Source organism: Pinus tabuliformis, chromosome 9, assembly GCF_031772625.1.
Source record: "Pinus tabuliformis cultivar Carrire ecotype Pingquan chromosome 9, CPIR1, whole genome shotgun sequence".
Taxonomy (NCBI): domain Eukaryota; kingdom Viridiplantae; phylum Streptophyta; class Pinopsida; order Pinales; family Pinaceae; genus Pinus; species Pinus tabuliformis.
Window position 1 is genome coordinate 1,313,569,545 of NC_142307.1, and position 14,260 is coordinate 1,313,583,804.

Sequence of the window (14,260 nt, forward strand, 5' to 3'; positions counted from 1 at the left end):
AATTTGATAGAGAAAACAACAAACTGATGCACTTATCTTCATCTGAAATTTTAATGTCAATAGATAAAAGCCAGCTTACCATAGTATTAAAGGCTTTCATATGGTCTATCATCGAGTCTCTATCCTCAGGTTATATAACTTTTTCTATAGGAACATTTGTTCACCAGAGACTTAGGTTAGTACAAAGTCCCTAATTTCACCATAGCTTCCCCTGATACATTCAACAATATTGAATCTGAGATGCACAAAAGTATTTTTCTCTTTCCTTTCTAATCCAACTTCCCTTAGTCTTCATCTGACATTACCGTTGGTTTACTACCTGGATCTACTGTGATCCACTGATCTTTATCCACCAGTAGATCCTCCATCTTGAGTTTCCACAACTCAAAGCTCTGAACATTAAATTTCTCTATCTATATCTTTCCACTACTCGCCATCGTCATTCACCGCGAAATTGATCCTGCAGATCTCCCACTGAACAGGGTCTCCCATAGGCCCGAGAAAAATCCCTCAGCAGCAAAGGCGTCCCCTTGAAGCCAAAACTGCTATGACACCAAAAGTAGGTTTTAACCCTGTACATAAACTACCTGCATACCATAGATATTTTCCCTTGGATCCGAAAACTGGGACTACCAGATTGATTTTTCATTATATTCCTTTCAATGTTACACCACATATATATACATGATGAAACATTCATAAACCCCAATCCATTAACCCTAGATTAGAACATAACCATAGTTCCCTTGGCCGTATCTGAAAACTACCATGGGAAGAAAACCATCATGCTGAAAACCATCTGCAAAACCCATGCACAAAGCCATAGGTAGCTCTACCCACTTAATATAGGGTCCGATTTTTTTTTCCTGGGGTGCTGCCCCAGACTGCGTAGAGTGAGGCTACTTCTTCCCTCAAACCCCCCTGACAGGGGGGTCTTCCACACCCCCTGTGACCCCCCCGTTGTGGATGACACAACGAAGGGGGCTACTGTTAGGGCCCTATAATACTGGTGATTCCCCCATTACTATTGTCATTGTATCCCTTATTGTTATTGTTGTGCCCCATAGAATCTCACTATTGTTATTTTTGTTCCTTTATATTATTATTGTTAGGTCGTCTTGGTTATATTGTGACCCCTTAGACTCCTATATATAGAAAGGAGGATTTTTCATTTGAATCATCCAAGAATTATTCATTTGTGTAACGTAAAGGAGGTTGCCCCCTCGAAGAGGCTTATTTCTAAGGCGTTCATCTATATTTTCTATCTTTTTGTGAGCTGGTTTCATAACATTTGGTATCAGAGCTTGGGATACTAGGGTTTCGCTGCTCCAAACAGGTCATCATGGAATTTTTGCTATAATTTTTTTTTTTCTGTGATGTTTCAGAAGCAAAAAAAAAACCCATTTGCAAAGAAATCATGCTAAACCTCAGGTCCAAATTTCATATCTTGTCTCACTATACTTTCAGAGATATGATTTGAGGAAGTTACAGTTTTTGCAAGCTCCAAAATTTCATCCAAAACAGGTCATCATGGAATTTTCGCTATAACGCTTTCGCTACGAAGTTTCATAAGCTAAAACAAAAACTTGCTTGAGAAGAAATCATTCTGAACCTTGGATCTGAATTTCAGATCATGTCTCACTATATTTTAGGAGATAAAATCTGAGGAAGTTAGGGTTTTTGTAGACCCTTGAATTACATGCCAAACAAGTCACCTTGGGAAAATCGTCATAACTTTCTCTTAGAGCATCAGATTGAATTTTCGTAAGAAGTTACAAAAAGAGGATGGACTGTAGTTTTTGGGGTACCATGTTTAGAACCTAAGGTTGAAACAGGGACCCGTGGCACGTCGTACAATTTTTCTCTACTGAACAAGTATATACTCAGGTCATCGTGGGAGATTTGACATAACTTTTCATTGGAGAATCAAATCTTGATCAGACTTGCGAAGTTAGAAATATTACTCAGAGGGTTACCGCAGGAAGAAATTTTAGACCTTAGAGATCCAAAATTACCGAAATACATCATATTCAACATCAAGCTCCTACAAAGTGGAAAAAAGAAAGGTGTGTAGTTTTTTTTTAATTTTTTCATAAGCTTGGTTTGAAAAATTAGTTTGAAGGAATTCAAAGGGCATAGTGAAGAATTATTATCAGTAATTGATGCCCCAAAGAAAGAAAATGGAAACACCTAGTAAGCAACCTGAAAGCTCTAGCATGACTCATGAAGAAGAGGAAGAAATGCAACATGATATATCAAAATTACGAGACCAAGTGCAACAAATGTCACTTGCACAAAAAGTAACAGAATCTAAGATGGATGGTTTAAAGAAAGACGTAGAAGCTAAGATGTATGGCGTGGAAGCTAAGATGGATGGTTTAAAGAAAGGCGTGGAAGCTAAGATGGATGGTTTAAAGAAAGGTGTAGAAGCTAAGATGAATGACGTGGAAGCTAAGATGGATGGCATGGAAGCTAAGATGGACAACGTGGAAGCTAAGATTGACGTCGGGGAAACTAAGATGGACGTCATGGAAGCTAAGATGGATGATTTGAAGATAGATTTGAAGACAGATTTGAAGACAGGTATGGAATATTTGAAGACAGGTTTGACAAAGTTTCTACAAGAAATGCTTAGTAATGGTGAAAGGGTAGTAAAGGAAACTCATGATGAGAACAAAGTAAATGTTAATCATGATTTAATAGACTCTAACGTTGGATCGAAGAACCACCACGTTCCAAAGATCGATATGAGGAAGTTTGATGGCAAGGATCCTGGAACATGGATACTATATATGAAGCAATTTTTCGATCTCCATAATGTGCAAAACACACAAAAGGTACGCATTACAACTTTATATTTGGAACCAAATCAGTTTGTATGGTATCGATGGCTTCTCTCTTGTAAACAAATTGTCACTTGGGCTATTTTTACGGATGAAATGATAGCACATTATGAGGATACAAAAAGCAACACTTTTTTAAGCCAATTGATAAATCTCAAACAAAAGGGTCCAATGATGGAGCACATTGAGGACTTCCAAAAATTGAATATAAGGGTAAAAGATATTCCAAAGGAGCATAGGATTTATGTGTTCACAGGGACTTTAAAAGATAACATCCAACATGAGGTTCACCTTGGGAACCAGATTCATTGGAGAAGGCATTCAGGTTGGCAAGAAAAATGGAAAGTAAAATTATGGCAACAGGGAAGCCTACCACTCACAATCATAAAGATGGAAGTGTTTCTGCCCCTAGCCATCCACAACCTACAAGGTTGACAACACAACAATTGGAAGAAAAAAGAGAAAAAGGGCTTTGTTACAGTTATAATAGCAAATACACTAAAGGTCATAAGCATGCCGAGAAGAAATTGTTTTACGTAGATTGTGAAGAGGAGGAAGAAAAGGAACAAGATACATCAAAATAAGAGGATATACACCAGGAACAAACCCTAGAAAAAGAAGAAATGAATATGACCATATCTTGTAATGCATTGGCTGGAATTACCAGTCCTCAAACTATCAAGATAGAAGGGCATATCAAGAAGAGAAAGGTAATAGTCTTCATTAATTCGGGAAGTAACCATAATTTTATTCATTGTAAGATAGCCAAGGAATTGAATTGCTTCCTATATCCAGCACCAGAGTGTCAAGTGATGGTTGCAAGTGGAGGAACCATAAATTGCTCAGGAAAGTGCCATAATATCAAGCTATCCATGGGAGAACATGTATTTAATAGCCCAATGCTTTCCATTCCAATAGGTGGTGCTGATGTTGTACTAGGAGTCCAATGGCTACAATCCTTGGGTACAATAGCTTTTAATTTTCAAGAACTTTTCATGAAATTCTCTTTAGAAGGAAAGGAAGTTGAATTAAGGGGTATCACAGGGAAACCGGGAAAGATAATTAGCTCTAACAGAATGACAAAGCTTCTAAAGAAAGAACAACGAGGCATAATTGTACAATTATGTTCAATAGAGGTTCCCACATGAAATCATCCATTTCTCTAGATCTCCAAAAAGTCTTGGACAATCATTCCAAGGTATTTGAGACTCCCAAAGGCCTCCCACCTATTCGTGATCATGATCATGCTATCAATTTGATCCTAGGAAGTGCTCCTCCAAACATCAGGCCTTATAGATATCCCTATGTCCAAAAGAGTGAAATTGAACGTATGGTTGCAGAAATGCTAGACGCTGGTATAATTCAGCCTAGTCAAAGTTCATTCTCTGCTCCAATAGTATTGGTTCACAAGAAGGATGGATCATGGCACATGTGTCCGGATTATATGGAGCTCAACAAGCTCACTATTAAAGATAAATTTCCCATTCCTGTCATTGATGAATTATTGGATGAATTGCATGGATCAATTTACTTCACCAAGTTGGATCTTCATTCAGGATTTCGTCAAATCAAAATGAAGACTAAAGACATTCCAAAAACAACATTTAGAACTCATGAGGGTCATTATGAATTTTTGATCATGCCTTTTGGCCTTACTAATGCACCTTCTACATTTCAAGGTTTGATGAATTCCATTTTCAAACCCTTCCTTAGAAAATTTGTGTTAGTATTTTTTGATGATATACTAATCTACAACAAGTCTTGGAAGGATCATGTCCAACATGTTGACTTGGTGCTCAAACTATTGGAGGAGAAACAATTATATGCAAAAATCTCCAAATGTTTCTTTGGAGTACAAGAGGTGGAATATTTGGGTCATATTGTATCTCATGAAGGTGTTAAGGTAGACCCTAGAAAAATTAAAACCATTAAGGAATGGAAAATTCCCACATCCATAAAGCATCTACGAGGATTTCTCAGGTTGACATGGTATTATTGCAAGTTTGTTAAGAATTATGGGAGAATAGCAGCACCTCTAACAACATTATTGAAGAAAGATGCATTCTCATGGACTCCAGAAGCAACGAAGGACTTTGAACATCTTAAAGAGGCAATGTGCCAAGCACTAGTCTTAGCTATACCGGACTTCACAAAAATCTTTATTGTGGAATGTGATGCCTCAGGAAATGGAATTGGTGCGGTTTTAATGCAAGAAGAAAGACCCATTGCTTTCGAAAGTCATCCAATCATAGGAAAGTATTTACACAAAGCTATTTATGAGAAGGAAATGCTGGCAATACTACATGCACTTAAGAAATGGCAACCCTACCTAATGGGAAGACACTTCAAGGTAAAAACAGATCATGATAGTATTAAATACTTTTTAGAACAAAGATTATCCTCAGAAGAGAAGCAAAAATGGGTCACAAAGATGTTGGGCTATGACTTTGAAATCATCTACAAAAAAGGGAAGAAGAATGTTGTGGCAGATGCACTCTCAAGAAAAGATGAGGATGTGGAAGCATTTCTTTGCGCCATTTCTATTATCCAACCAGATTGGATAAACAAAGCAAGGGATGAATGGAAGAATGACGAGGAAGTGTGGGCACTCATTCAAAAGATACAACAAGATCCCATTACTTCTGATACATTTAACTGGAAAAATGATTCGTTGTGGTACAAGGATCGATTATACCTATGTAAGAATTCCCAACTTAAACAAAAGATTCTTAGGGAATTGCATGCCTCTCCCTTAGGAGGGCACTCAAGATTTCTAAAAACCTACCACAGGGTTAAAAAGGATTTTTTTGGGATGGTCTTAAATCGGATATTCAAAAGTTTGTCGCAGAATGTTTGGTTTTCCAACAAAATAAAGTTGAAACAATTAAGACCCCAAGACTATTACAACCTTTATCCATTCCAAGCCAACGTTGGGAGGAGGTTTCAATGGATTTTATCACAGGTTTACCCAAGTCCAAAGGAAAGAGTGTTATCATGGTGGTAGTTGGCAGAATTACCAAGTATGAACACTTTTGTGCATTATCTCATCCATTTAAAGTGAGTACAGTTTCTACAGCATTTATGGAAACAATTCAAAAGCTACATGGAAACCCAAAGATTATTATAAGCGACAGAGATCCCATTTTCACTGGAAATTTATGGACAAAATTATTTTCTTGTCTTGGTACTCAATTAGCTCATAGCTCATCTTATCATCCTCAATTTGATGGGCAAACTGAGATAGTAAACAGATGTTTGGAAGGATATCTTCGTTGCTTTGTATCTAATAAACAGACACAATGGGTCAAATGGTTGCCTCTGGCTGATAGGTGGTATAACACTTCCTTCCATACTGCAACACAAATGACCCCATTTATGGCACTTTATGGATATCATCCACCATCCATCACATCATATTTAAGAGAAAATTCTAAGGTTAAAGTAGTGGAAGATCACATTGAGCATCAACAACAAGTTCTCCAACTCTTAAAGGATAACCTCACATTGGCGCAAAATAGAATGAAACAGTAGGCAAATCAACATCACAACGAAAGAAGTTTTGATGTAGGTGATTGGGTATTCCTACGGCTACAACCATATAAACAAATGTCCCTCAAGCAAGCTAAGAAGGATAATAAATTATCACCAAAGTATTATGGTCCGTACAAGGTGTTGCAAAACATAGGTACTATGGCATACAAATTGAAGCTTCCTGCAGCTTCTCGAGTGCACCCAGTTTTCCATGTTTCATGCTTAAAGAAGGTTATAGGTGACAAGGTTCTAGTTCAAACAATATTTATAGAACTTGATGAGGAAGGAAAAATCATATTGGACCTGAAGCAATAAAAAAAATAAGAACTCGACAGCTATGAAATTGATCAATTTTAGCGTATCTCATCAAGTGGAAGAACTTACCCATTGAGGATTCCACATGGGAGGATGAGAATTTTATACAGAAGCACCAAGAACTACTCAAGCGTTGAGGACAACACTTTTTTGAAGGAGAGGGGCATGTTAGGGCCCTATAATACTAGTGATTCCCCCATTAATATTGTCATTGTATCCCTTATTGTTATTGTTGTGCCCCTATTGTCCCCATATTATTATTATTGTGCCCCATAGAATCCCACTATTGTTATTTTTGTTCCTTTATATTATTATTGTTAGGTCGGCTTGGTTATATTGTGACCCCTTAGACTCCTATATAGAAAGGAGGTTTTGTCATTTGAATCATCCAAGAATTGTTCATTTGTGTAATGTAAAGGAGGTTGCCCCCTCGAAGAGGCTTATTTCTAAGGCGTTCATCTATCTTTTCTATCTTTTTGTGAACTGGTTTCATAACAGCTACCTCCCCCCCTCTAACCCCGTGCTTCGCGCATGGGACTAGTCGTAGAAAAAATATAACACACACCTAACATAAACGAACTCATAGAGATTGATGAGGCAATATTTATGGAATATTTCCACCAAATGTTTGAGAAGAAAAGGAAAAAGGTGTGGCATGAATGACATATCAAGAGGAAGCCATTCACATTTGGTGGGCATGTTTTGTTATATGATAGTAAGCTCTTGAAGTTTCCTAGAAACCTACAAATGCATTGGTTAGGACCGTTTGTTGTTATAGAGATAAGGGAGTCTAGAGCTGTCAAGCTCACGCAACTAGACGAGGTATTGTTTCCAGGTTGGGTGAATGGTGCATGCCTGAAACCCATTCACACATCAAATAATGGTACTCAGAATTGTTTGGATCTCTTAAAATGGATCATAGGTAGGAATAGGAAGAGTCAATAGGAGTCAATTAGTTGCGTCATTCATTTTTCTTTTCTTTTCTTTTTCCCTGACAAGTTCATCCTTTATGTTTCTAAATAAGGCTCTGCGATGTCAGTCCAAGTTGCGATTGTCATTTTGCCACACCAAAACTATTTGTGGTCAGGGGGAGAGTCACACGTGTTAAGAGTCCTTTTCATAATAATTAGACAATAATTCTAGTGTCAGCCCAGATTCCCGTAAAATATTTCCCATTATAGCAATAATTAATTCCTAAATGTCTTCCATTATGATAACATAATTAGCCATCAACTGCACCTTTACTTTTTCATAATTGCTTCATCCAATTTAGGTCTAGCTCAGCTAACGACGAGATTAACATGTTAGAGTCTGCATAGGGAAATTTTCCATAGTAATTATTTAGTGGGTCTCATCAGAAATGTCGTGTCGAGCTGGTCTAATTAATTTACATGGAAATTTTGAATTTCTCATAGTCTAAAGCCAAGGTGGTAGAGTTGCTCCATTTTCATTCTAGTTCAAAGTGCTTTTGTTCAAGGATTAACTACCAGCCCCCAGTGATTCTATTTTATCAGTGTTGCTCTAGTATGACGAAGGAAATTCTATCTATTCCTGTGTTTGGGTTGGATGAAAGAATTGTAGTAATAGATCCGCTCTATGGAAAGTATGAAAAAGAAACACTAGTTGATAATGATCTGTCAGACTCGTTCCAATTCCCATCCATGAAGCGTGAAGCCTACACAGAGTCAGTCACAAAATAATATGGCATGCCAATGATCAAAATCAAGACTGACTTTAGAGAAATCCAACGGTCCACCCTAATAAATTTGAGGAGTTTGCCTGTGTTTGGAAAAACTCTAACAATGATGCAATGCACCAAGTTGTTGATCAACAAAAGATGCAGCGGGTCACTTTGGCTCAACAAGGAGTATCCAATTCATGCGGTAAGACATTCAAAGGATTACACGTCTATCGGTGGCAGGATATGCAATTTCAATCGTGTTCCAAATGAATTCCAAGAGAGTGAAAAATGAGGGTGATGCAACCTACTACACCAAGTATACCACCAAGAGAGGAGGAAAGGGGGTGCACATAGACCTGATCAACTCCCAGAAAATTAAGTTCTCATGCCACTTTTTTGTAGGGAAGCTGATGCATCACTTTTCCAAGACTAGGTGCACACTAGATACGGTTTCAATCGCAGAGCATTGTGCAACAGGCACCCAACTGAACTAGTGTGCTTTCCTCCTCCAGGAATTTTTTGAAGCATGTGAAGATGTATACAAGTGAACTACCAATTTCATTTACAGTTATCGTGTCGTTTCCATGGAAATGTGGAAGTGGTGTCCACTAGAAGGCCGAGATTTAGCTCCACAGGAGACCAGCCCTTGGCCCTCCTATATGTGCCTTAGAGAACTTCAGGGGACCTAAGCAGCATAGAGATAAATGAGTCTTCATTCGACGACTGGTACATAAAGATGATGGAAGTAATTAGAGTTGTAGAATGGATTGCCAGGTCCTTTCTTTATGAGTATTCAACATTGATTTGGTTTGGTGCTTGTCATGGGAGCACCTGGGTGAGGCTGCACTATGTTCACCCTCATACCTTCTAGATGTGGGCTCAGAAATTTGTGTTATCAGCCAAAGCCTTCCACACAGAGGTCGAGTCGTGGCCGAGGGTCACAGGGGAAATTAGAGAAGGAAGGTACCTCAATTTCTTTGATGGGATGGTGCTGCCACCATTACTAGGGGAAACAGTTGCAGAGTCTAGAAAGTGGATGGCTGAATAAGAGCTACAACCGATCATCTCTCAACTGAAGAAGCACATGAGCTCCTGAAAGGAGACCATTGCCAGTATCAACATATCATCAAGTTTGATTTCCAACTCTTTTCAATCTCAAGGTTTAATACAACAAAATCCTCTGGTTACTACCCCTCTTGTTGTTGCAATTCTAATCGTAGAGCCCCATTCGCAATCCAAGCCCACCATCCATAAACCTCGCAAAGAAAAAGTCACCAAACCTCCAGTCAGGACCAAGAAGGAGAAAACAACCCCTATCATTCACATTGTTGACCTCATCCTTGAAGATCCCCATTCCAACACTGCCTCGCCCATCGTCAAAGAGATTTCACCTTCCACTTCAGTTTCGTCACCTATCTCGCACAGCCTAGCCCCCCACATTGCATCTACATCTGCCACCCTCTCGAACACCATACCATGTGGGACACTGCTAAGCACGAAGAAAGACATGGAAGTCGGTTCCGTTATTTAGTCTACCATGAAAATATCTTGCAGAGGAGTCACCACTGCCTCGATGATGTCCTTATTACTAGAGTTGGGTCTACTATTGAATACGAGGCCCATCATTCCAAAGTCCCTCATTACCATTGTCGAGCCTATCACACTACCCTTTCATTTAAATCTTCATGTTGCATCACTCCCCATTTCCATCCAAATAACTCCTCCATCTGCAAAACCATCATAGCAAGCTACCTCACCTCATAGACACTTAAAGAATTCCGTCGCCAGTGGCCAGCCCTTGCAGAGTCGATTCCTTGATCCATCAACCATGCATAAAAATGATCTTCAGGGCTGGTCCTCAACCCAACTGTTTAATTTTATTCAACAAGCTGCATAGAGGGTCTTAGAACTGCATAAAAAACTCACTGTTGACCATGAGAAACAGTAATAGAAAATTTCCACACTCATAGTTGAATGTGACCAACTTCACCAGGACAAGCAACAACTCCAGGAGTAGGTCGAGCAGATCACCTCACAATTCTAGGCATTGTGGACATCCATTTATGATGTTGTAATCAATGTCCCAGAAGATTTCTTAGCTTACACACTGGTCGAATGTTGTGACCACATCTAGACATCGTGCAATGATTTATGTTAGCCTCTCTCATAAAACAATAATAAATCCAAAATAAATTAATTAATTAAATATTCCAAGTTAGGAATTTGTGCCTAACTCTTGGGTTGTTCCTCTAAGATAGGAGTTAGTTTAGGTAACTCCTATATTGGTGTGTCTGGTGAGAAATTATCTCAACCAAAGGAGAAATTATCTCAACCAAAGGTGTCTAAGATAGCACGCACTATCTTGAGAACACTGTCTCTCATCTATTTATTTGTAACACTATATTCAATTATTTTTGTAATGTGTAATGAGAGATAATACATGAGGAAGCTTGAAGCTTCAGCCTTTTTCCGTCAATATTGTGTCTCTGTTTTTTATATGTGTTTTCTTGTAATGTGTTTGAGTTAATCTTATTCTCATCATGTGGTATCAGAGCCAACAAGGTTCCAATCTGTTTATTTAATTATCGCTTGAGGACAATTGCATGAAAACTGCGTGTTGTTCTCCCTGTTGTACTCTATCAGCGTCTGCTGGAGATCGCAATTCACAGTTCGAGCGTTGTATGGAGCACATGTCTGATGTTAGCAACATGTAGGCATGGTTATGTGCTAACAGATTGTATGACGAATAAAAATCTGTCGCTACCAATGGCTTCCAAGTAGCCTTATAGAGAGAAGTCGTCCCCATACGCGAGAAAACGATAGCGTTCCTCGTAGGTTCCCTGGAAGTACAGAGCAGCCTCCAGCCACTTGGGGTATCTGACGAGGTCACCTTCGTAGAACCAGGCCTCGTCCTTGCAATCGTGTGGAACCACCCGAACACATCCCTTGGCGATGTAGACGAGCTGATCGACATGCCATTCCCATTTGAGCTTGCATTTCCCACTCTCCCATCTCGACCATCTTTTGACTCCCAGCTCTTCCAGCCGTTCTTCGGCTACGTTCTTTTCCACGCGGATGTTGTATAGCTCCTCCACTGGCTTTTTTATCCGGGCGGTTATTGCTGTGGGGATTCTTCTGGCTCCGAATTGAGAAGGAAGGGGAGCAGCTTGGAGTTGTCAACATGCCAAAGAAATGACTCAAAAAAACGCGTGGAAACCTGAACTGCGTTGAATATCTCATTGATGGTGGAGATCAAGCCGCAATATAATTTGTCGTTCTTGTGCTTGTGGTGAGTGTGGAGTTGCAATGACCACATGTATTTTTATGCAGCAAAGGAGTTGTGATGGCCGAACTGCGTTTTTGCAGCTCGTGGAACTGTATTACGTTTGTTCGCTAGGTTTAGAATCGGGCTTCTGAAATTTTTCTGTTGGCTACCGCTGTTGTAAGGAACTACTAATGTGGAAACTGGTGAACCGCGACGAACCAGAGTCTTTGTCACGCTCATAATCCATGGCACGGACAGTGCTGAAGGTTGCTGAATGAATGCTTATGAAGAACACATCTCTGTTATCATGGCGCTGCCTGGATTTGAAAACTTCGAATCCTGTTGAGGAGAGAAGCTCGAAGGATTTGTAAGCACTTGTTTCTGCAATTGGCGGTGGATATTGTGAACCGAGCTTTGGAAGCCTCATCAGTCTAACAACTCTTACATCCGAGCATTACAATACTTTTCTTCGACATCACAATCAGAGAATTTGGGGGAAATCATTCCAAATCTGGTCGGACTGAGTACAACATTGGCTCTACAAACAAAATCACTTTATAAAGGTGTGCGTTATTCGATGTCTCTGCATTGGATCAGTTAACATCTCTGCGTCTTCTTTTTATCGTTGCAAGTTATGAGTTGTTCAAAGTATACGGTGAAAAGTTTTTGAAAAGGCACATTGTATGGTACGTTTATTATTATATGCATAAAGGGAATGGCACATAACCTTTACATACATAAGCAACGTGAATTCAAGTGATTTCATAAAGTTTTAATAATTATTTTAATGGGGAGTATGTAAAAGTGATTATAAAGGTTTTTTAATAGAGAGATAAGGTGTGAAGAAATTGGGGAGTATGTAAGGTGTGGAGAAATAAGGGATTTTTTAAGAGAGATGCATTAAATTTTTTATTTTGGAGAGATAAGGAGTATATTTTGTAATTTTGGAGATATAAGTGTCTTATTTTGTATTTGGAGTGATAAGGGAAAGTTGTTGTATTTCAAAGTACTGTTTTACTTTGAGAGGGATCGTGTCACTATCCATTCAGATTTTGAAGGCGAGTTGTTTCAAAGGGTTGTAAGCTTGGAATTATCATTGCTTCAGATGTACTCAGTGATTAATAAAGATATCAGTTTTTTGGTGTTGATTGTGTCCTAGATCCGCCCGAAATTGAATAAGGGGATCTAAGGTACACTGTGTGTGTTTGATGGCGCATGTGTTTTATGGATTCATGTTTTTGCTTTTCGATCTGTGTCTAGTTGTGACACATCAATAATTTCATCGCATACATAAAGCAAGCACTATACATAGCTGCAAGAACAACACTACAACAAATAATCAAAGTTTTCAACATCGCCATTCTATCTCAACAAACAATTTCACTCAATATAATCAAGTTCATGAATCTGCAAACTCCAGCATTTCAAAGCAAAGTCTACATCACTACAATCAAGTTAATGAATCTGTAAACTTCAACGTTTCAGTGCACAGTCTACATCAACATTGTTGAACTTGTAATCAAACTCAAATCACATTGAATTGTAAGGGTGCATTCTCGGTTGAAACCGACACCCACGTCTTGAATTGAGTCATTGTAGTGAATCATTGAAATCATTGAAAGCTTTTTGGGTGCATTTTCGACAGTGTTCGACACCCTTCCTTTAAAGCACAATCAAGTGAGTCCATGAGTTTTAACTCCTTGAAACAACCATCCTAGCAACCACAACAAGTTCAACTCTAACACCAATCAAGCAAGTTGAGATCAACAAATCAAGCGAGCGTGCTAGTCAAGTCCCATAGCAAGCGAGCCTGTCATTCAAGTAAAGTGAAACAGTTCAAAGCACGACAAGAGAGCCTGATTTCAAGTGAGAAAGTTCAGATGGCGCAGCATATTCAGTTGTTAAACATTCTTCACAGTTTGATCATCTCCAATGATGAAGACATGGTGCACGTCAGCAAAGAAATTCTTGCTGATCTTTCACGGCATCTACAACAAACATATGAATCCATTGAGTTTCTTCAGCTAGAATCACAACTACAAAGAGATGAGCTGCAACAGAAGAGTGCTTCTTCCAAGTCATTCAACCATGCAGATGAAGATAAAGATGTTGATTCCAAATCACTCATCCAAACAACTTCAAGTGTCGAAGTTGTTCATGATCAAATTCAAATTTCTTCCAAACCCATCATCAAGCCCTGGGAAGAAATTCAAAATAACAAGAATAGACGTGGCTTAGGATATGTCCCTGATGACACCAACTTACAAATCCCAGATTATTCCAAGCCAATTAAGTTTGTGAGTGCAGGATTTCTTGAACCACTCACCTTAGCAAGTTCTGAGAAAGTTGTAGACAAACGAAATTGCACGCAACCTGAAGTTCATATTCAACCGAAATGCTCTCATTGTCAAAGAGCCGGTCATATGGAAGATCAGTGTTTTGATCTCCATCCGTGTTGCCATTGTGGCAAGCCCAATCATTCCTCAGAAAACTGTCGCAACCAACAAAAATCAGGCAGATTGAAGATACATTATGAATGGATCGATCCTTGGGAATGGTCATCCACAGTCAAAAGATTGTCTCAGTTGTACAACCGACTACAATCACACATAGTGCAGCCAGCAG

At 39.0% G+C, this 14,260-nt stretch overlaps 1 protein-coding gene across 1 annotated transcript; it reads right to left on the reverse strand.

Annotated features, from left to right (window-relative positions):
- Nucleotides 1-11,066: 11,066 nt before the first annotated feature.
- On the reverse strand, nucleotides 11,067-12,062 carry LOC149153366 (uncharacterized). Its single transcript, XM_089443802.1, has 2 exons — nucleotides 11,855-12,062; nucleotides 11,067-11,536 (listed from the first exon to the last, which is right to left on the reverse strand). The coding sequence occupies exons 1-2, from the start codon at nucleotides 12,060-12,062 to the stop codon at nucleotides 11,154-11,156; spliced, it is 591 nt and encodes a 196-aa protein (XP_089299928.1). The 3' UTR covers nucleotides 11,067-11,153.
- Between the last annotated feature and the right edge of the window lie 2,198 nt (nucleotides 12,063-14,260).

Coding starts and splice junctions, on each gene's coding strand:
- LOC149153366 (XM_089443802.1), bottom strand. CDS start 12,062: ATGAGGCTTCCAAAGCTCGGTTCACAATATCCACCGCCAATTGCAGAA. Junction 11,537..11,854: donor TGAGCGTGACAAAGACTCTG/GTTCGTCGCGGT, acceptor GACAACTCCAAG/CTGCTCCCCTTCCTTCTCAA.